Source organism: Glarea lozoyensis (genome assembly GCF_000409485.1).
Source record: "Glarea lozoyensis ATCC 20868 chromosome Unknown GLAREA7, whole genome shotgun sequence".
Classification (NCBI taxonomy): Eukaryota; Fungi; Ascomycota; class Leotiomycetes; order Helotiales; family Helotiaceae; genus Glarea; species Glarea lozoyensis.
The window spans coordinates 2,844,344-2,865,004 of record NW_007361002.1 but is presented as its reverse complement, the minus strand read 5'-3'; the positions used below and the strand labels follow the sequence as shown (position 1 = coordinate 2,865,004).

Sequence of the window (20,661 nt, the reverse complement as noted above, 5' to 3'; positions counted from 1 at the left end):
GGGGTGCTTGAAGATTAACCTGTAAATGTTCACCTTCAATTATTTCTTCTCAACAAAAACTCATTGCCAGGGAAACGACGAGATCTCATACAAAACTTTTCTTACCTTGAACGCTCCTTGGAATTTCTCAAACGCTTTTGCCCTTTCTGTCAGCCCCCGTCTTCCTATCCGAACTTTTGTTACAATTCCTACACAGACTCTCTCAACCATCCTCTGGCGAATATACGTTAGATCGGACACCCGCCCGTACGATACCACAGATGCACTAAGATGCAGTCTTCTACTCTTGGCGATACCTACGCTGCATACAAAGCGAGCACGACGGAATTTACGACGTGGTTGACAGGCGAGGCAAAAGCCAGAGGCTATAGATCGCCGAACATAACATCTCAAACCACTACAATCTCATGTGTCGAGCTTCTCAAGCGAGTCGATTTCATAGTCTGCGACTCATCGGCGAAACTTTCTGTGCCGATTTCGATACAGAATGTCCTCCAGCTTGCGATAAGAGCTCGACGAAAATGCAGTGCCTGGTTTGAGGCTATGTCAGACATGGCAACTGAAGTTTCGGAAGCTGAGAAGCAAGAGACTACAAGAGATGGACACCTTCATTTTATCGAAGTTCTAGAGAAAGCATTAGAACACTTAACGCCATTCTTCGGAGAGCCCCCCAAGCGAAAACGAACCAAAGCCAAAAAGGAAGCAAAGCAGTTAAGTTCGACCACGAGTTCAGGATGTGACACAGGAACGCTCTCGAATCGTTTCGACATATTGGAGATTGAGGTCCCACAAGATGATTGCAATTCAGGAACACTGCCGTCGAGACAAGATACAAGAGTCCCTAGAGACGGTCACTCAAAAGCTGAATTGAAAGTTGATCTGGAAGTCAACAAGGAAGACGATGTCAAGTTCGTTGTCTTTTGCTTTTTCGAAGATCTCCGTGAACTCCGAGAATTCATACAAGCGACATGGAAAGACGCTATGACGAACGGGCCCGACATTTCCACTGCCTCATTAATAACCAATGTTGCACTTGATCATGTTTCCAAGAGCGAGGAGAACATTACCTCTCTAGTAGCAAATGACGCTGAATGCTTGGGTAACTATTGGCAAGTCTTTCGCCACATAGCTCCCAAAGAACATTATTCATCGCCCGAAAACAGGGTAGGGAATTGCGCGAAGGTTAGTATGAGAGACACAATTTACCTCTGCATATACCATGCGCTTCGGAACTATATTTTGCAATCCAGAGAAACACAGCCACGCCGGATTGTTCCTTGGGTCAAACCCCTTGGAATGGAATTTCTAAAGTCTATCGATGACTTTGAGACCCTAGACGTAGAAAGCGAGGAGTGGTTGATCAAAATGTTACATGATCTTTGGCTTGACAGATATTACGATAGCGCTGAGGAGGAAATGACCCATATCAGACAGGCTGGTTGGTTTCATAAGTCACGGCCCACTTTCTCCACTTATCGTATTGTGCAGATTGAAGATAGCATCACACGCGCACTAAAGCTAGCCCTAGGCACAGGTTCGATCGCTGTTACATCTGTTTTTGCAGCACGAATCATGCTTGACATTCACAAAATCGTGGGAAATGGTGCCATCAAGCTTGACGAGAATTTGCGCCATCAGGCTGCAACCTTTCCCCGTAACCTTCAAGTGGTTTGCAAAACAGAACATGATTCGATGGCTCCAGTCGCAGGAATAGCTGAGCCGTGTTGTAACTTTGATCGTAGAAATCGTGAGTCGGGACTGGCCTGGGTTTCTCAGAAGACACGTCCTAGAATGGCCAATCTCAAGTCAGGATTCATGGGCTTGGATCGGCCCAGTTCAATGCCAAAAACCAAACACTTGACCATCGACGATCCTCGATGCATTCAGGTGTCCGAAGATCCTGGGTTTTATTATAAAAATCATCCATTGTGGATTGGCCTAGAGTCCTTTCGGTTTGAGATGCTCAGAATGGACTACGGAATGCATTGGATAAACTGCTCTGCATCAACACCTTTAGCGGCCCATATCTACAACGCTGTACGACAAGCCTCATTTCTAGATTTTAAATGGAGATCCTGGACCGTTTCATCGCCATACATCTTGGACAACTCTTTCGAGGATCACTTCCGACGAAGAAAGAGGAGATTGAGAACCGTCTTCTCATCTTTCTGGGGGCACCAGCGAAAGCATTTGCTAAGGACACCCGTGAATTAAATCTTCCTAAACACATCAGTCGGCCTTTCGTTATTGTTCCAAGGTGCCTGCATCAAGTCCAACCAATCTGGGATTACCTTTTCATGTCAGATGATTACGTTAGCCATCCCGAAAAAGTCCTTCACATGGGCGGATCTTACGGAGCAATAAGAAATAATTCAACAAGCCAATTGGACCTACTGAAACACCTGAAAGATTCAGTCTCAGAAATCTCAAAAGTTATCAAGCTGGACTATCTCACAGTCGCACAGCAAAGCAACCAAATCATGAAAAATGTTACCGAGCAATTACAACGACAAGGCCTGTGGGGTGTCCCTCCAGGGGTTGAGATTCAGGCCAGCGCAGTGAATACTGCTTATGCAATGGATCTTCTCATGCGCGACTTAGACATGCTAAATCTAAGAACCAGAATCAAGTGCATGGCATTCTACTGCCAAAATCTTCAAGGAGAAGATTGAACGTTTTGCAAGTATTCCTGGGTCAATAAAACCGCTTGAGCCGGTGTTGAATCCCGAACTACCCTATGAGCTACAAAAGCAATCAAGAAGAGTGCTTGAAATATACACAGAATTCGAAAGGCGTTCTGCGCTGGGTAATATCCATCAAAAGTGCTAAGTAGGTGCCGCAAGCGGTCGGGTTCAAGGAATCAACGTGTGTTGTTGTTATTTAGGAGCATGGATCAATTATCAGTCACGTTTTCCATCATGAAGACCTTGATCGGTACCTTCGTAAGCTGGTCATTTGTTCAATAATTAGAGAATCTGTATCAGGACTTGAGATGTATCTCTTTCCTCAACCGTCTAGATTTAATAATAATTTCAGCAAATCGGCGTTTATGTATCTGAGAAGCTGCATAAAATATTCAATCACCTGCCTAAATTTTCAATTTCCTAGACTCTCAGTGCCTGTTTCTACGTTCAATACTATTAGCTATAGAAAAGGACATGTACTTTAAAAGATGAAGTCCACTCCATATTCTTCCTAAATTCATATCATCTGAAGAAGATATTCTACCACTGGTTGTTACTTATGTGCTAACCCGTACGATTTAATCAACGATCGACGAAATCCAATTCGTAGTAGAATCTTTTTCATCCATCTTTCACTTATTACTCTGGAGGTAACAACAACGCCGTAGTCAATAGATCACGACTTTGAATGGATTTTGTCCGCATATGGCTTCCAAGAAAATTAAGCACTCAGCGGTATAAGGTACTTTTGAATCTTGATTCCGAAGGCATCATGGGTGGCAGCAGGTTTTCAGATATTATAGCGGCTTAGCAATTTGAAGTGTTTGAGCAACGGAATAATGGCTGAAAATACATTTTACGATCACTCACTTTATGGACGGGAATGTTGAACGATAAATGCATTTGAATTTTGTCTAGGCCCGCTAGGTGTCTAATTAACCGCTAAAGCTGACGATGGAGGATTGTAAGTTACTGCGGAAACGAGATTTACAGAAGGCTTCGAAACTGAATCTTCCTGTTCAGCTGGACGGTCCGGTTTAGTGTTCTCTGGTTCCGTTGATTGTTCGGGGCTTTTGTCTTCATGTTCTATCGGGGAGTCGGATTTTGCATCTTCATGCTCACTTTTAGCTCCTTCTTGCGGAAGATCTGGCTTCGAAGTCTCTGTTTCCTGATCCGATACCTTCTCGGCTTCCTCCGGCTGTCTAGCGTTCGCCCTCTGCTTCCACAATCTGGGCAAGAGAATAGCATACGACTGCACCAGCTCCTCCACATAGTTCCTCGGAGGATGTCTATACCAGTACTCTGCTTCTCCATCTTCGACCTTAAGATCTGGATGCAGTCCACATAACAATGCAAACTCGGGTTTTGAGCCGATTTCAACTGCGGAATTCACATATCCTTCTTCAATAACGATAACAGTTAGGGCCTGCCAACATGTACATAGTTTAGGAAGGAGTAGAACATACCATAGTCTTCTGCTTCGTCGAAGCCCCATTCCTTCGCAATACCAGAAATAAACATTTCTGAAAGGTTATAGACTAACGTTTCTTCTGGTGTATCAAGTTGAACAAGAACCGGCCCAAATTCCAAAGGAACATTACCAGCAAGGTGGTCTCTGTAATCCTGTAATGCTCTCTCTGTTGCTTCCTCATTCAGTCCTAGCCATGCCAAGATTGCTTTCTGGTCGTCAAGGTCTGGTAGGTCCATTGACGAATCATAGATCTCGCGGCCGTTCACAATTTTGGTATCGGAGCTCAGCCAGGGATGTAGCCGACGGGGACCGGTCGCTTCAATTTCACGCTGTAGGATACTTTGAAGTTGGGGCGTCAACTCGAAGACTAATTTAGTTGGCGACATCGTAAATTTGACGTGTCGAATCCAAGGTGTGGTCGTGATAGGAGGGTATGATCTGATCAGAAGATAAAAGATCGTGCGAGATGAGCGCTGTGTGAGATAACAAAGAATACCGGTGAAGTAGATGTTGAACAGAATAGATAATCGGTGAAGAGGGTGAAAGTCTGAATAACAATTCGAGAGACGAACCAGACAAGAAGATGTCTATATAAGCGACCTACAAAGTGATCAGGCCTGGATTTTGCTGCTCCCGAAATAGGTTGTAACCGCTGTGTAAGCGCCGAAGCAAATGCTACTTCGTAGAGTGTTGGCTTTAGCTATGGTGGTGCGCAGTGACGCACCGTCTCAAAACTCCAGCTTGCCGAAAACACCAAAACACCAAAACATAATATTTGTACAGCAATTGTATGGTTAATCGATGCACCCGTATTATAGGTATTCTATAGTTAGCAACAAGTGACATTATTAAATTGAGACTATTTAGCTATATATAATAGGTGATATATCGATAATTCGTAGTATTATAGAAGCTAGAAATTACGCATTTACGTACTATATAAAGCCGTATATACGTATATAGCGATAGACCTAAACTACCTATATACACCCCTATACAAACTAGCTAGATCTTCTACTTCTAAGTATACGTTAGTATATAATATATAAACTATACCTTAATAAAGTTTCCTTAATTAAGGAAGAGTCCTACTAGCTAACTTTATATATTACTACGTAACTACCTAATCGAGACTAGCTTGACTGTGGAGAATTGTGGAGAATCAAGTCTGAAATCTCTCTTATTCGGTGAAATCACATCGCGCCGGCTTCACTGGTCCACAATCGTCTCAATTGCTATTTTAATGTTCGATGTTGTTAAGCTTGGTACCCACAACTTTGATGTTTGTTTCTTCTAAAGCCCACTCCAAATGATTGGTATTGATGGCTGTCCAGCGCTTATTCACGAGCAAAATTCAGAGGGACTACCCATGCTACTGTTTTGAGATGGGAGCTAACTGTGGCGCCGACCTTCGCTGAGACCTCTTGCGCTCAGCATATTCGCATTCAGATATTTCATGATTGAATGAACCTTTTTGGCTTGATGTTGGTGTTTCGGGTGATGAAAAGCAGAATTCTATTTTTACATTAGCCGGTTTAGCTCTATGGAGTCTGAAGTCGAGTTTTGTTGAACAGTAGGCAAGTCATGGGGAATAAATATATAACTAACAACTTTCCACGTCAATGGTTGTGTATCAGCAATCACAAGTTCTTCATACTGTTCAAATCATCTTCTATCTCATCTCATTCTCAGTCGTTTGCACTCTTCTTGTTGATTTTATTGCAAATCTCTACATCTTTCAGTGCTACTGCTCAATTTTCATCAAGCATTCTTCCCTTTGCCCTGGTCTCTTCGATTTTTATATCGAAAAATGTCCGATCGTAATTACAGAGTTGTAGATGCAGATCCAGAGTGGGTGGAGAGAAATAGGCAAACGTATGAGCAACAGTAAGTGTGTTTTGAGTCATTTGCTGAGATTTTATCTGGGAGAACAAGCTAATCAATATGCTTGTAAAAGTCAAAATAGAACACAAGATATCTATCGCTGATCATTAACTAAGAGAGCTGAGCGATATATCGAAAGCGGCAAAAGAATAGACATACAGACTAAGGATGCTGGAGACTTCAATCGAGCAGGCGAACCAGCTGCGTACTTTGCTTACAATGTTGAGTATGCCAAACAATGTGCGAGAGGTCCAGATCACACTATTGTAAAACAGACTGTCCCTGTAGAGTTTTGCAGAAGCCCAAACGCATACGTATATGATGCGAAACCGGATAAGCAGTGGCAGCGAGTAAGTACCACCTCCCAGTATACTTCGAAAATGTTGTCTGACCAATTTTCTCCCAAAACAGAGAGTCCATTGTGATCGTCGTAGCGAAAAGCCGTCAAGACGGGACAAGAAAGAGCACAAATATGAAGTGACCTCGGGACCAATTGCAACATGCCACAACAAAGCGTTTGGAAGAAGTGAGGAAATGATGCCAATGGAAAAGTACAAGCCAGCTGAGGACACCAACGGTAACTATTACCAACAGGTCTGTTTTAAGGGAGAAGCATTGGAGCAGATCGGGAAGTATCCTCGCGAGATTTACCGTGGAGAGCCTGCGCCTGTTCGTAGAGAAGCGCCTCGTTATGAAGATCGAGAACGATCTCGGTATGATGATCGGGAACGGTCTCAGTACGATGATCGCGAGAGGCGCGAGTATGGTACTCGGGTGTATGGAAACCCAAACAGCTCTTCATCAAGGGGATGAGTCGAACTCACAGAGTACTTGCCGATAGGTCGGACTTGATGTGTGCTTCGAAGATGGAATTAATAGTGAAGACGATATCAGATTCGAGCTGGCTTCTTTTGATATACATGTTTGAAGGGATTTGGAATTATGTGTATGGAGCTAGAGGTTGTATATTGTATAGCTAGATGAGAGAGTGTTGGATTGTTTGTGTTTAATTATTGCTACCAGTACTCTGGATGTATCAACATGTGTTGCTGCTTATGTTGCCGGATGTACTGCAATGCCTCTTTCTTGAAAGTGAAATTTCTCAAGGTGCTAAGATTACAATTCCGGGAAATGAGCAAGACTGAAATCTCGATGACCCCAAAGAAAGATAGATGTCCTACTGTAGTCTTTAATTGCCGCACATCTAACTACATCTAGCCAAAAGGCGATGTCACTAGATGTGAAGTCTCTTCCAACCAGGTATATCCGAAGCCATAAGCTAAAACACATCAAAAGTCGCGCTTTTAAGCTACTAGATCGATGTAAACCGGTATAGTTCTGGTAGCACTTGAGCCTTCTTATTGATCCTTCAGAAGAGACCCATAGAAATAGTGAGTGTCTGGTAGACGGATTGAAGTCGCTAATCTCGCTAAGGAAATCGCGGACGGCGCGGACAAAATATAAGTCTAAAATTCACTTCACTAATAATTTTTCCATATTTAACTTTGATAACCTTATCGCTAGACATGTAGAAGTCTGACTGGGATCTTTAACCATCAGTGGTCTTTTCCAACCACCTTCTCTTCCTTGATCGATCCTTGAAATACGTGTTCGTCTTACGCGGTCAAAAATCGTCGCATCTCAGCAGTTGGTTGCCTAAGATTCCCTGATCGCATGTCAACTCTTCAAATCTTGACGAGTTTTCTATGGCTGATGCGTATAAGAGGAGAAATGCAGCCGGATTCATCCTTCCTATTCGGTCGTCGTGCTGCACCACTGTGCTCAAGACGAGGTAAGCGAGGACATCGGGAACAAGGGGTGCGGCTGACATTGAGCCCCTGAAAATGCTTAGATGCAGACAACAATCCTCAGTCCAGGCAAATTCTGCAGTCAGACCCCTATGATATTTTGGTAACAACATTTGAGGTATTTGGGCGCTCTTATGTCGGGGAGTTTTAGCCAGTTACAACGGCCGTTAGCAGAAATTGTGCTAGCTTTACGCGCGTTCTTCAAAAGAGCCATTTTCCACGCGGCAATCTGATCTAAGAAGTCGGACCACCTTCGGAATGAATTCCTTCGCAGATTTAATGAAAGTTCAGTTCACTTTTGAAGGTTACACGAGCCGGAAAAGACCCGTGTGAGTAACGCGCACTTCTTCCAATATAATTTCACGAGCGGTTGATGTCAATGTGGTATAACGCATAGCCGAAGCCGGGAGGCTTTTTTGACGGTTCAGCGCAGTGCCAACACCGCCACGAATCCTACAGTGTCTCAAAGCACACCCAATGTTGGATAAATGAAACAATTCTGGGTGTTATTTATCAAATGCATCGGCCACCTAGCCCTACAAGTCTTGAAATTTTCTTTGAAAGTCGGATTTTGATCACATGATCCGAGCTAGAAGTTCGTATTTCTCAATCACCTCAAGGGTAGATTGCGTAAGTAACAACAAGTGATTCCCTGGAGAGACATCGCCTACTGTAATTTCTTTGTTGGGTTGGACCCAACAGCTTTATACGACCAAGTGCGTGATTCGACTCACCAATTTACGTGGGCTTACTCACAGCTTCCCATTAAGAATAAGCAATCATGTCTTTCTCTCACAGTTATGAAAGCGGCTCCGATACCGACTTCGAAGACGAAGCTGGTGTTGGATTGATTTATCTCGGCAAAATCCAGCCTCATAGACGCTCAATGTTTACTTTCCGATTTCAATCGCGAGCAAGGCGGTGTTTGCAAGCTATCAAACGAAATCCAAAAGTCGTCAAGAGAATCTTCATCTCGTTCTGGGTACTCGTGGCCATTATAACTACTGCAGTTGGGTAAGCATGTTGACAACTTTCACATCAAGGAAGATACTAATCAGGGTTCACTAGAATCTGGTACTCCCTAGTCTTCGCACTGACAAGACGTCTTTCACCTCCAGCACAGTCGCAGAATGGTGTAGGTGAGGTCATATATCAATGGGCAGAACCTGGCTCAGCTTCAACTGCTTCGACATCGCCTGCATGGCTTCCAGACTTCACAAAAGACATAACTCCTATACCGTGTCATTCGCATAATGACTACTGGCGCACAACTCCGCTTTACGACGCTCTTCTCGCTGGCTGCACAAGTGTCGAAGCAGATGTCTGGCTCGAAGACAACGAACTCTACGTTGGACACTCCCACAGATCTTTGCGCAAGTCAAGGACATTCAAAAGTCTTTATGTCGATCCCATACTCTCTATCCTAGAGAACCAAAATTTGAAACCGGAAATCACCACTGCCGACGAGCGTATTCAAGGAGTCTTCGATACAAGTCCAAACACCACTTTGATCCTTCTCGTAGACTTCAAGACGGACGGCCACGACCTGTTTCCTGTCGTAGAAGCACAGCTTGAAACTCTCAGACAGAGGGGTTATCTCACAAGATTTAATGGTACTCACCTCATTCCTAGTGCAATCACGGTCGTTGGCACTGGTAATACCCAGTTTACCGACATCACTTCCTCCACCAATCGTACGATATTCTTCGACGCGCCTCTCGAAAAGCTCTCTGTTTCTCCAGAATACACGCCAGAGAATTCATACTATGCATCTGTTTCCATGACCAAGGCTGTTGGACATCTGTGGTTTAACAAGTTCTCCGCTGAACAAAAAGAGATGATAAAAGCTCAAATTGACGAGGCAACGAAGAGAGGTTTAGTGAGCAGATACTGGAGTGCGCCCGCTTGGCCTGTGGGATGGAAAATCAGAGTCTGGGAGTTCTTAACGGAGAATGGTGTTGGGATGTTGAATGTCGATGAACTGCAGGAAGCTTCGCGTTGGAGTTGGAGAGGGTGTGTTGTGATGGGTATCGGGCTGTGTTAGATGGTTTTCAGGTCTTATTTTTACCTATTTTGTTATAAGATACCCTTACTCGAGAGAAAATTGATGACTGACGAATTCAGTTTGTTTCCTAGCAGAACATCTGCACTGCGTTAACGTGTTCGCAACTTCAGAAGTGTGGGTCTAATTCTATACTTAGCGTGTGGGGACCGGCCCGGTCCTCGGGATCTCCACCCCGATAGCCCTCCTTTTCAACCCTGGAATCCTCAGCTCCTTCTCATCCTCATCCCAGACCAACATCACATCAACACAGAGTCGTATTCTACTCTACACGGCGTCTTGCAAACCTGGTCATTCGCTGCGAAAGTCACACAATGATTCCCCATTTGTTGTTTTGTGACACTCTCCCAACCACTCACGGCCTACGCACTCGGTGCGGAGTACGCCTTTTACATCCGGCCCCCATCCATGGATGTTGTGCTTCTTTACATGTCAGCTCGTTAATCGATCCTGTCAGATGGCACAATGGCCTCAAGGGTTATTATTTGGTGGAATCTCACCTACGACACGATTGGTCAATGGGAAAGCCCTTCGAATTGAGGATGGAATCTTGACCTCTTCGAGACAGTTGAGCCGCATGCTAAAAACATTGGCTTGATAAGCTTTCCCCTCAAAATGGAAAGCTGCAGTCTTGATCCTGCAGGGCTGGAGCCTTGTCAATCGTTCGTCCTTAAAGGCTCTTTGGGTCCTTTCAAAATCATCGTATGTGAATTGGTTAATGTTGCTGACGAGACCACGATCACCAAACCATTTCAATATGTCACAGGAATTCTTCCCCGGTGGGAGATCATCCCCCGCAAAACTACCGCCTCAGGACTTTAGACAGGATAAGATTCCTACACAGCTTCAGGATGACGCTCTCGTGAAGTTTTTCAGATATCGATACAGTGAACGAGACGATCTACGTAAGAGCATGAAACGCAAAGATTACGAGAGGTTGACTCGCGAAGAGAAGAGGATCGAAGATTTGAGGGACGTATTCTTCGAGACTCATGAGAATTTTGACTTGGTAAATGAGTACGAGCGCTTAAGGGTCGCTTGGAAGAACGACGCTATTAGTAAGAGTCAAACAGAAGACTATAATACAATTCATAAGAAGGTAGCCAGCATGAAAAAGATCGCGGCAGCACGTCGACCCGATCGCATTCAGCTCGAGCTCAATATACTGGACAAAGTAAAGAAGTGGGAAAAGATGCCTCCCGCTCGCGTTAGGAAAGTTCCTCCAACGGAAGAACCGAAGGTAGACGAGCCGGTAGCACAAGAAACTAAGCGCAGATTCCATCTGAAATTTGGGCACAAGAAGTCCTCAATTTCTGTGGCGCATCCCGCAAAAGCCAATTCAATAAAGTCTGAATACGTTGAATCCGACAACGACGACGAAAAGAATTCGGCCCGAGGTCGCTCGTCTGATTCATATGGAATAAGTGTTAGCAGAATTACTCTGGAGAAGAAAACAGAAAACTCATCGTCATACACCGGCTACAAGATTGACCGGTTTCCTTTAAATGATGTCTTATACGAAGACCCTGATGAGAAAAAAGAGATAAGGGACAGGAATCCACTTCGAAGGCTAGATCCAGCACTAAATCCAGGAACGATACGATACTTTCATTTCCCATCGAACAATATGCATTGGATTGAGGTAGTGTTTGCGAAATTAACAACATACGTTCAGACTGCTAATTCATCATTAGGAAGCTATCGCTCGCTACTATGGAGAGAAGTCCGGTGGGGAATTCAATTATAGGAAACACCCAGAATATAGGGAGCAGTCTTCCGACATACTATGTAGAGAATACTGGTCGTCTCTTCAGCACGGTGGAAAATACGACCCAATTCACGCTCGACATATGAGAGCACAATGTTCTTTGATAGTTCCACCTCCACGACTGGATAGAGCAAGCTCAACTACTACACGGAGTTCGCAAAGCAACAAGAACTTTGTGTTGTTTGTAGGTAGCTACCTCTTTGCTAGCTTGGTCTTCTCATTTGTTTCTCGTGACTACTGGTCTGTTACCGTTTGCTGACGTGACACGCAAACAGATGCCATATCTTCACTGGGAAACGCATCAACGCAGAAAGAAGATGGCCGAAGTCACAAGAGAGATAAGTCTTAAGCATGAAAAAAAGCAAGCTCATAAAACCGAAAGCCGGACAGACGAATTCAAGAGATTTGTCGAAGATCAGCTCATGGTCGCTAGGCGGATGACAGACTGTTTGCCTGATAAAATTACGCCGAGCAAAAAGAACGAACAACCAGTTCAAAAGCCGAAGCTCTTGGGTCAGTATTTGATGCAAATCTCTAAATTATATGAAGCCATGGATATTGAGCCTGATGTTCGTATGCTGCGGGACCATCTTCATGAAAACCCTCCGCTCCACTCTAGACGTACTCTTGATCAGTCCTATTATTGGAAACTCGCCAATACCGACAAAAGGGACGAAGATCAAGTGGTGTATCGCGCAACAAAGCAAGGCAAGAATATAGCAAGGACAACTAGAGTAATTATGGTAGATCAATTGTGGCTTTACATTCTTGACGAAAGTGAGACGATTGAGCTCTTTCCAAGATAGCTTCGCTAACCTCAGAACAGACACAATTATTTCTAGCTTTCCTCGGCGTTGGGGACGCAACAAGCCAGACTATTCTGGGGTTCATAAGGGTATCCGATCCATTCTCGACCACCTTCGAGAAGGGCAGATTCAATCTGTCTACGATCTAGGGCTCTTGATAGTCAACCAGTGCTCAACGGTATTTTTTGACAGGACAAAGCCGGTCGATGAGCGGCCTGAGCTTCTTGATATATTTTCAAATGCTTTAAGTGATATTGTAAGTCACATTTTCAATTTGCTCCGGGGCTTACACGTGCCTATCATACAACCACATATGACAATACATCAAATTTGATATCTGTGCTAATAGTGAAGCAGTCAGGCATGAAAACGATAGCTTTTGAGACATTCTGGCGCCATCTCGATAAGTTAAGTGAAGCTGACAGAAAATTTCAAAACCTGGAAGATGTAGCACGGAAATACCTGAACATCAACCCCGAAGGAAAGTTACTAAAAGAAGTTCACGACATCATTGAAGAACTACGAATGATGATGCGAATATACGCCCAGCAACAAACCGTTGTCCAAGATTTCAAAGAGCATCTCACCACCCTACATGAGCAGGAGCGAAAGCGGTCTCTGAAAATGCAAGCTGATGATACGCAACTTAACGTTTTAGTTGAGATAAAGAATCTACTGGGAAATAATTTCAAAGGGGCCGGAGACTTTTCTAGTCATTCGAAATCGTCAAGTGGTTCGAAATCATCTTTTTTTCCTGACGATGAACCTCTATTTTCACCTACCTATAGGCCAAATCCACCGGTTCAATCTGCTATAACAGAGAATACAATATTACATGCAAAGCGCGTTGCGGATAACATCGCGTTACGCAAGACTGAGTTACAAGAGCTGGAAGGAAGTACAGTGTCGATATATGAGCAGGTAGGTACCTAGAGCATGTAGGTCAAGGTTCGTTGCTGACACTATACAGCTCAAAGATCTTCTAAGTCTAAAGCAGCAACAAGCTAGCATAATTGAAGCTAAGCATGCCTTGAAGCGGGCCGACGAAAGTGTTGTCCAAGGCCGATCTGTCATGCTTTTTACGATAGTGACAATCATTTTCCTTCCTCTTTCCTTCATGTCTTCTGTATTCGGCATGAATGCGAGCGACTTTGATGCCGCAGATGGCAACGGTAATAAAATGACGCTGCAACATCAATTCAAACTGCTCTGTAAGTCTTGTAGTGTTCTCTCACAATCGATTCCCATTTAATTTCAGCTCCACGATTATTCAACATCTTGCTAACTGGGTTTATCAAGTTCCAATATCATTCGGCGTGATCTTGTTCTCTGTCTTCTTCGCATTCTCAGGTAGAGCTCGAAGCATGATTTACTTTGCAATATCAGTGACTTGGGCCGCATTTAGCAAATATACACATCTACGACCGCTCCTAGAAAAAATACCCAAGTCAGATGACGTCTGGGCCTTGCAGAAGTCGACAACTCAAAAGTTATATAAGCGGGGAGATGGAAGATCACAAGCTACTGAGAAGTTGGGTGGAGGTGTCACATCTGGGGCGAAAACTTCAGCTGTGAGATCTGGAAGTAGCAACTCTTCGAGTGATGGTGATTCTACGGGGTGTTTCGACGCTTTTAAGGGGTGGAATGACAACAAAGTCTAGGCTGGTGATTTTGTTGTCATCGTTTAGGAACGGTCCTATATAGTAATGTTCTAATTAACAATAATCGTTTTATGGCGTATAGGTTTTGTCAAGTCCGTTTATCAAAGCAAAGGTGTACTGACAGTCACGAAGTTCAAGTAGTGCGAAAATTTATTTAAGTTACAATTACTATATTTTAGTATTGATATTTTATTCCAAGCTTAGGTATGAAAGTAGGGCGGCTTGGCAAGTAAATATAAATAAAGTACTTACTGTATTTCATAAAGTCCTACTCTGTAACCTTATGGGAAAGCTCGGGCCCTTTAACATGTTGAATCTCCACCCCTGCAACGCCAGAAGACAGTGGGGACAACGCGCTCTCACCCCCACCATCAATATCGACGTCACGCAAAACACTGGACTCCGGCAAAGCCAGTCGAATGGGATTCATGAGATTCACGTCCTGCAGATTCCTTGACTCTAAGTCATCACACATACCCTCGCAGCGATTGCTTAGCTCTTGTGCCAAGGTTTGACCAACTACACTCTCCTTTGTCCATGTCAATTCACCAATCGTGAAGCTCGCCTGTCCATCTCTTGTTATTGCATTGCTTTCTGCCATTGTTGCTCAACCTACCACCGTTTTACTTCCCTCGGTCTAGATTGAATACTGCGATGTCTGCCAACGACAAAGTGGTAACTCGTCGCAGCGCGACGGGCTATCTGCCGATTGAAAACTATGGACTAATTGGAAATATGCGAACCTGTGCTATGGTGTCTCTCGATGGCAGCATTGATTTCATGTGTTGGTAAGTTATCTCCCATATTTGGAAATCCCGCGTGGTGCTTACAAAGCTAATGATGTGACAGGCCTGAATTCGACTCGCCGTCTATCTTCTGTAGACTCCTAGATAAAGATAAGGGAGGATATTATAGCATTGCTCCCCCGGAGATTATGAACTTCACAACAAAGCAACAATACCTACCGTCCTCGAACATACTGCAGACGAGATATATCAGTGAAGAGGGAGTGGTCGACTTGATTGATTTCTTCCCCAGACCGAGACATACCAATGTTGTGGCTAAGCTCCCAAAGAATATGCCATTCCGCGAGTCGATCGAGGTCCAAGATGAGTTGAAGAGATGGCTAGTCAGGAGGGTTGAGTGCATTCGCGGAAGTATGGACTTAGGTACGGTAGCCGCAGGCACTTCCGATGCGATGAATAGACCACGCAGCTAATATAGCGGAACGCAGATGTCCATGTCTTTCCAGCTTTCGATTACGCACGAGGCGAACATACCACAGAGATTCTGTTACCGGACCACCCGCCCGGATGTCCCGAGAGCAAAACGGTGGTATTCAGAAGCGCGACATCAAGTCTCCAGCTTGACGTTACAATCGATCATGGAGAAGAACATGCGGCATCATGCCCAACAGTAATCTTCGCAAAGGTAAAGAGCGGCACAAAAAGCGAAGGTGTGGTAGCCCGTATTCGGTTGCTTGAAGGACAAGCCATCTCATTCGTCCTTCGTGACGATATTGAAGATCATGTTACTCGCGATGTCACCACGCAGATTCTAGACGAGCAGCAATCCGCTACGCAATCGTTTTGGTTCAATTGGATTTCGAAAAGCAAATATAAGGGTCGTTGGAGAGAGGTGGTTTCAAGGAGCTTGATGATTTTGAAGTTGCTAACGTATGAACCTACTGGAGCAATTATTGCAGCTCCAACTTTCTCAATTCCCGAGGACATTGGGGGAACAAGGTATGTGCAATTTCATATCCGACTCTGTACTTTATTTTATGGATTATTTTGCCACCAAAGTAGAGCTGTTTTTTGTTTGGAATGACTATTTCGCATTTATTTCGGACGTTGAACTAACAAGCGCAGAAATTGGGACTACCGATATTCTTGGGTTCGAGATTCTAGCTTCACGATTTACATCCTTTTGCGGATGGGCTTTACAGCAGAAGCCGACGCCTACATGGACTTCATTAGCGAACGCTTCCGCAAATCGCGTGGATCTGACGGTGCCTTGCCTATCATGTTTACCATTAGAGGCGAAACCCAAATTCCCGAGATTGAATTAGAGTGAGTTTTTTTTTTTTTTTGAGCCTGAACAAGAAGTTCATCTAACAAACCGCAGCCATCTTGAAGGATATCGCGGTAGCTCTCCCGTTAGAATCGGTAATGGCGCAGCATTTCACCAGCAATTTGACATTTATGGGGAACTTATGGATGCCATTTATTTGTACAACAAATATGGTAAGCCAGTAACGTGGGAGCAGTGGGTTGCTGTGCGAGAGATTTTAGGTCAGTAAAGCCGTACGCGTGAGTCTGGCGCATGCTAACGTAGCTCTAGATTATGTTATGACAATTTGGAAAGGTATGGTTCTATCCCTGGATCAAGCTGCACATCAAGACGCACTTTTGTGCATTTATGCGTGCTGTTCCTAGCACCCAAGCTTGTGCTAATAGGCGGCTAGATCCTGATATGTCAATTTGGGAAGTCCGTAATAAGAAGCAAAATTTCACCTACTCGAAGGTCATGCTATGGGTTGCATTTGACCGTGGACTTCGTCTCGCAGACAAAAGGTGTTTCCCTTGTCCTAACCGTGCTGCATGGTTAGCTACCCGAGATGAGATATATGAAGAAATAATGGAAAGAGGTAAGTTATCTCACCCACTTGACTCACTATACTTACAACCTCTAGGCTACAGCAAAACTCTTCATTGCTTCATCCAGAGTTATGAGAGTGGAGATCTACTAGACTCGTCCATTCTTATCGCCCCTTTGGTCTTTTTCATTGCTCCAAACGACCCTCGCTTCACTCGCACAATCGACCGTATCCTCCTACCACCCGAAAAGGGTGGTCTAACATCTACCGGTCTGGTTTACCGGTACAACACCGAACATTCTCAAGATGGTACTAAAGCCTTCCTTAATCTATTCCATTCGCTCTCCCATGTCTAGCCGTTTGCTAACTTTCCCCAGGTGTCGGCGGTCGCGAAGGCGCTTTTAGCATGTGTACCTTCTGGCTTGTTGAAGCACTCACACGCGCCGGGGTTTATGAACCCAAATACTACGTCCGGGCAGTCAATATTTTCGAGAACATGCTCAGTTTCTCCAATCATCTTATGATGTTCTCTGAGGAGATTGCGAGAAGTGGTGAGCAACTCGGGAATACGCCGCAGGCATTTAGTCATTTGGCTTTGATTAGTGCGGCTTTCAATCTGGATCGAGCGGGAGAGGGAAGGCCGACGGATTGAAAAGAGACGAGAAAGGGATTTGGTTACCTATTTATAGGGAGATGTAATAGTTAATCTGACATAGACTACTTGTTAATTATTAAGGAATTAATTGGATACTACTATTAATTGTATTATTACTCTCTTGATAGATTAATTCTAGCTAACTAATTAGACGTTTGTTTTATTAGAGTTATACTTTCTATTATTTTTTAATATTTCTCTTCGTATTAATTGAAGTACGTTATAATTATAGGTTTAGGCTAGTAAATATCTTATCTTGTTGAAAAGTAATGAATTCGTAGAGACTATAGTATTGCTTACTCTCCTCGGAAAGACTTGTGGTTTAATACTTTGTAACAGAGAGGCTTTTATGCACAATGTAATCTATAGTCGATACTTTTAACGTTACAGAAAGGATTGCAGTGTTTGTATTATGTAGCTCTTCGTTTAAACTTAACAAAAGGATCAAGAATATTTTTTAAAAAAAATGAAAGGATCTCTGAAACTCGTTCGATGTTTATTCTTCCGATATTTCATTGGAAAAGGTAAATTCAAAGACTTCGTCACCACATGCAAATCGGTACACCCAGAATCCAAAAATCCTATCAAGGTACGAATCGTTGGTCATCACACCTTGGCTTTAACAGGAGTTTCTCCTGGAAAGTAGACTCAAACCAGACTCGACTTCCTCATCAGACGGAACGAATCGGTAAGTCATGAGGACCTTATTCAAACTCTCAGCAATTAAATCATCAAAAAGTGGTGTCATTAGTGAGAAGAAGAAATTTGCAATAGATTGGCATTAACTAGCTAGAAGCAACGCATCTTTTCCCTCACAATTCTTCTGCAAGCTTGTAATTTTCGAAGCAACCTAAGCACAAAGCGTCTCCTTCAGGAACGCGATCTGGCTTTCCATGCTCTTCTCAAAATACTCGCCGGAGTATATCTGGAAATGCGAACAGTCCAGCAGCGTCAGCTTCTTAGGCTCGAGCGCACGATTGTATGCGCTCAAAGCCAGATCCGTCGGTCCTCCGTAGTCGTGTTTCGCGACGACGAGGAGTAATGGCATGGGAGAGATACGGTCGATGAGGTGGGAACCGTTGTATGCTCGACCGTATTCCACGCTGCGGAAGGTAACGTCGTTCGTCCAGAGATCGGGCACCTTGGCTGCGTGTCCCGTGTAGTAGTCGACGGCCTCATCCATTGTCAGGCACGCTGGTACCGCTGGGTCTTTGCTCGCAACTGATAGCCTGGCTGGAGGCTGACCGGTAGCTCGACCTACACGGTCGCCTTGGAATAGCATGCTCATCATCGCGTGATCGGATGGCTTCATTAGACGTGCAAAAGCTGACGCCGCATCCGTGACAGGTACCTGTAAGATTAATTGTTAGATCAAGGTTTCATTGAAAGAAAGTCCTTCACAGTGTCGGTCTCTCATGACTTCAACATCACTAAATGCCAAAAATGCCACAATGCCACAATAACCACGGCCTCTTTAAGTAAAAGAAAGTGATAGAATTAAGTCAGAGTATATGAAACGCCATAATTCTCTTACCTGGCCGATCACAGCTTTCACGCGCTTGTCCGTGGCGGCGACCTGCAAGACCAAACCAGCAGCGAAAGAGCTCCCCCAGATACCGATCTTGTTCTCGTCGATTTCTTCCAAGGTGTGTACGTAGGTAACAGCGTCTTGGAGATCGGACATCTGGAACGCAGGAATGATTTCTTGACGCGGCTGACCTGGTGCTGTGTCACTCGACCCCCAAGAGCGGTGATCGTAAACCAACGCGGCAATAGGAAGGTTAGCTACAAATCTCTCGCAAACTTCATCGAGCCCGAAGTCCTTGAGGGCGGCGAAGCCATTGATGAGGATGATACAGGGCAGCTTGGATGCGGTGCTGGATTCTGGAGTGTAGAACCAACCGCGGAGAGTTACGCCGTCGTTGGATTTGAACTCGACGTCTTTGCGAGGCATAATGATAGGATGAAAGGCTTTTATTGATCTTGATATGGACAAAAAGAGTGTTTGTTGTTTGCAAGAGGATTTTTGGTGCTTGAATGTGGAAATAAGAACTACCAACCTTGCATTGTTGTCACATACGAGAGCCTTGTTGCTCTTTTTGTTGGTCACTTACGATAGTCTTGTTTTGACTGGTGATACAGGTCCGGAAGTGAGGATTTCTAATTAAATCCAACAAATCCAACATTTGCAGGATACGTGGCGTGGCATGGTCTGGTATCCTTTTCTGTAAAAGGTGTAGCCATATCAGTTGTGCGTAAGCTTATTCGCCTCGATCATCTTCGTCTCTTTCTCATGATAAGTGTCCTCCCTCTGTCTCGAAAATAGTCAGCCTAGGTTTTGTGAAACAGGCACGCCATTCCAGGCGATCGAGGGTCATTGAATCCGGGTGAAAGATATCTCAATTGGGTGTGGTTTTGCAACTGCCCTAAAACTCTGCCTCATTCCGCGATGTTATGGCCAACCAAGATTGCTGAAGCGATTACTTTAACCACGCTGCCCTTCATCCAAACCATCAATGAATGGGAACAGATCCACGAAAGCTACCTTTTTTCATGAGGTTGGCGACCTGCCAACCAAATTCTCAATCGAGCGGCGAGCAAGCTGCCGTCGTAGCCTACACCACTGGGAATTTATCCGGATGTTTCAAGGCAAGTATATTGTTGGTTTGGTTTAACTCCGTAGCGTATTGCAAGCTGTCGGGGCATGTTGGTATAGCAAAGTATAAGGTACCGTGCAAATTTTAAAGTCGCCGCGTAATATCCGCACCCGAGGACTGCGTTCCGCCTGCGATTCCGTACGCGAAAATGCGATATGCAACAAAACTTCAGTTTGTACCACACTCACCTATCATCATCTGCCGCGAGTCTAAGATGCGCAAACGCATGATTTCTCGCACGCGATACGCGACTGCGATTTGCAACAAAAGCGTCTTAAATGCCATAGGCGCTGTTCATTGGCGGTCTGTGGATAATTTTCACTCGCCTCTGCCGAGACGAGACAAGGTGAAAGCGAAATGTCGCCGCCGCCGGCGACTTTGTTACTATCCGCCGTTTGTTTACACCCGCGAATGCGAAAATCTGATTTTCGCACGCGTGCGATGTGCGACAAAACTTGTCAAAGTTCCGAATATTTACCGTTTTAGATCATTACCACAAAGAAGAGGCAGATATTTTATTCTCGCTCCCCCGACGATCAATATGTGATAAACTCGTCCGTTGGTGATACCTACGTATAGTATAACCCGCCCGGTCGGTCGACTTTT

At 44.4% G+C, this 20,661-nt stretch overlaps 8 protein-coding genes across 8 annotated transcripts; 6 read left to right on the top strand and 2 right to left on the bottom strand.

Moving 5' to 3' along the window:
• Positions 1-270: 270 nt before the first annotated feature.
• Positions 271-2,214, top strand: GLAREA_02121 (uncharacterized protein; the record flags this gene model as incomplete). Its single annotated transcript, XM_008089337.1, has 1 exon — positions 271-2,214. The coding sequence occupies one exon, from the start codon at positions 271-273 to the stop codon at positions 2,212-2,214; it is 1,944 nt and encodes a 647-aa protein (XP_008087528.1).
• An 83-nt stretch (positions 2,215-2,297) lies between these two features.
• Positions 2,298-2,672, top strand: GLAREA_02120 (uncharacterized protein; the record flags this gene model as incomplete). Its single annotated transcript, XM_008089336.1, has 1 exon — positions 2,298-2,672. One exon carries the CDS (start codon positions 2,298-2,300, stop codon positions 2,670-2,672), a length of 375 nt encoding a protein of 124 aa, XP_008087527.1.
• Positions 2,673-3,615: 943 nt separating this feature from the next.
• Positions 3,616-4,541, bottom strand: GLAREA_02119 (uncharacterized protein; the record flags this gene model as incomplete). The annotated part of the gene is made up of 2 exons (XM_008089335.1): positions 3,616-4,085; positions 4,151-4,541. 2 exons carry the CDS (start codon positions 4,539-4,541, stop codon positions 3,616-3,618), a joined length of 861 nt encoding a protein of 286 aa, XP_008087526.1.
• Positions 4,542-5,965: 1,424 nt separating this feature from the next.
• Positions 5,966-6,852, top strand: GLAREA_02118 (uncharacterized protein; the record flags this gene model as incomplete). Its single annotated transcript, XM_008089334.1, has 3 exons — positions 5,966-6,042; positions 6,179-6,389; positions 6,451-6,852. 3 exons carry the CDS (start codon positions 5,966-5,968, stop codon positions 6,850-6,852), a joined length of 690 nt encoding a protein of 229 aa, XP_008087525.1.
• A 1,776-nt stretch (positions 6,853-8,628) lies between these two features.
• GLAREA_02117 (PLC-like phosphodiesterase) lies at positions 8,629-9,891 on the top strand (the record flags this gene model as incomplete). The annotated part of the gene is made up of 2 exons (XM_008089333.1): positions 8,629-8,861; positions 8,916-9,891. 2 exons carry the CDS (start codon positions 8,629-8,631, stop codon positions 9,889-9,891), a joined length of 1,209 nt encoding a protein of 402 aa, XP_008087524.1.
• Positions 9,892-10,666: 775 nt separating this feature from the next.
• Positions 10,667-14,144, top strand: GLAREA_02116 (Magnesium transport protein CorA, transmembrane region; the record flags this gene model as incomplete). Its single annotated transcript, XM_008089332.1, has 7 exons — positions 10,667-11,551; positions 11,604-11,861; positions 11,953-12,454; positions 12,504-12,739; positions 12,841-13,404; positions 13,454-13,694; positions 13,783-14,144. The coding sequence occupies 7 exons, from the start codon at positions 10,667-10,669 to the stop codon at positions 14,142-14,144; spliced, it is 3,048 nt and encodes a 1,015-aa protein (XP_008087523.1).
• Positions 14,145-14,798: 654 nt separating this feature from the next.
• Positions 14,799-17,395, top strand: GLAREA_02115 (Six-hairpin glycosidase; the record flags this gene model as incomplete). The annotated part of the gene is made up of 9 exons (XM_008089331.1): positions 14,799-14,932; positions 14,994-15,313; positions 15,379-15,889; positions 16,016-16,216; positions 16,272-16,438; positions 16,488-16,511; positions 16,612-16,794; positions 16,840-17,052; positions 17,121-17,395. The coding sequence occupies 9 exons, from the start codon at positions 14,799-14,801 to the stop codon at positions 17,393-17,395; spliced, it is 2,028 nt and encodes a 675-aa protein (XP_008087522.1).
• Positions 17,396-18,248: 853 nt separating this feature from the next.
• GLAREA_02114 (alpha/beta-Hydrolase) lies at positions 18,249-19,352 on the bottom strand (the record flags this gene model as incomplete). Its single annotated transcript, XM_008089330.1, has 2 exons — positions 18,249-18,749; positions 18,933-19,352. 2 exons carry the CDS (start codon positions 19,350-19,352, stop codon positions 18,249-18,251), a joined length of 921 nt encoding a protein of 306 aa, XP_008087521.1.
• Between the last annotated feature and the right edge of the window lie 1,309 nt (positions 19,353-20,661).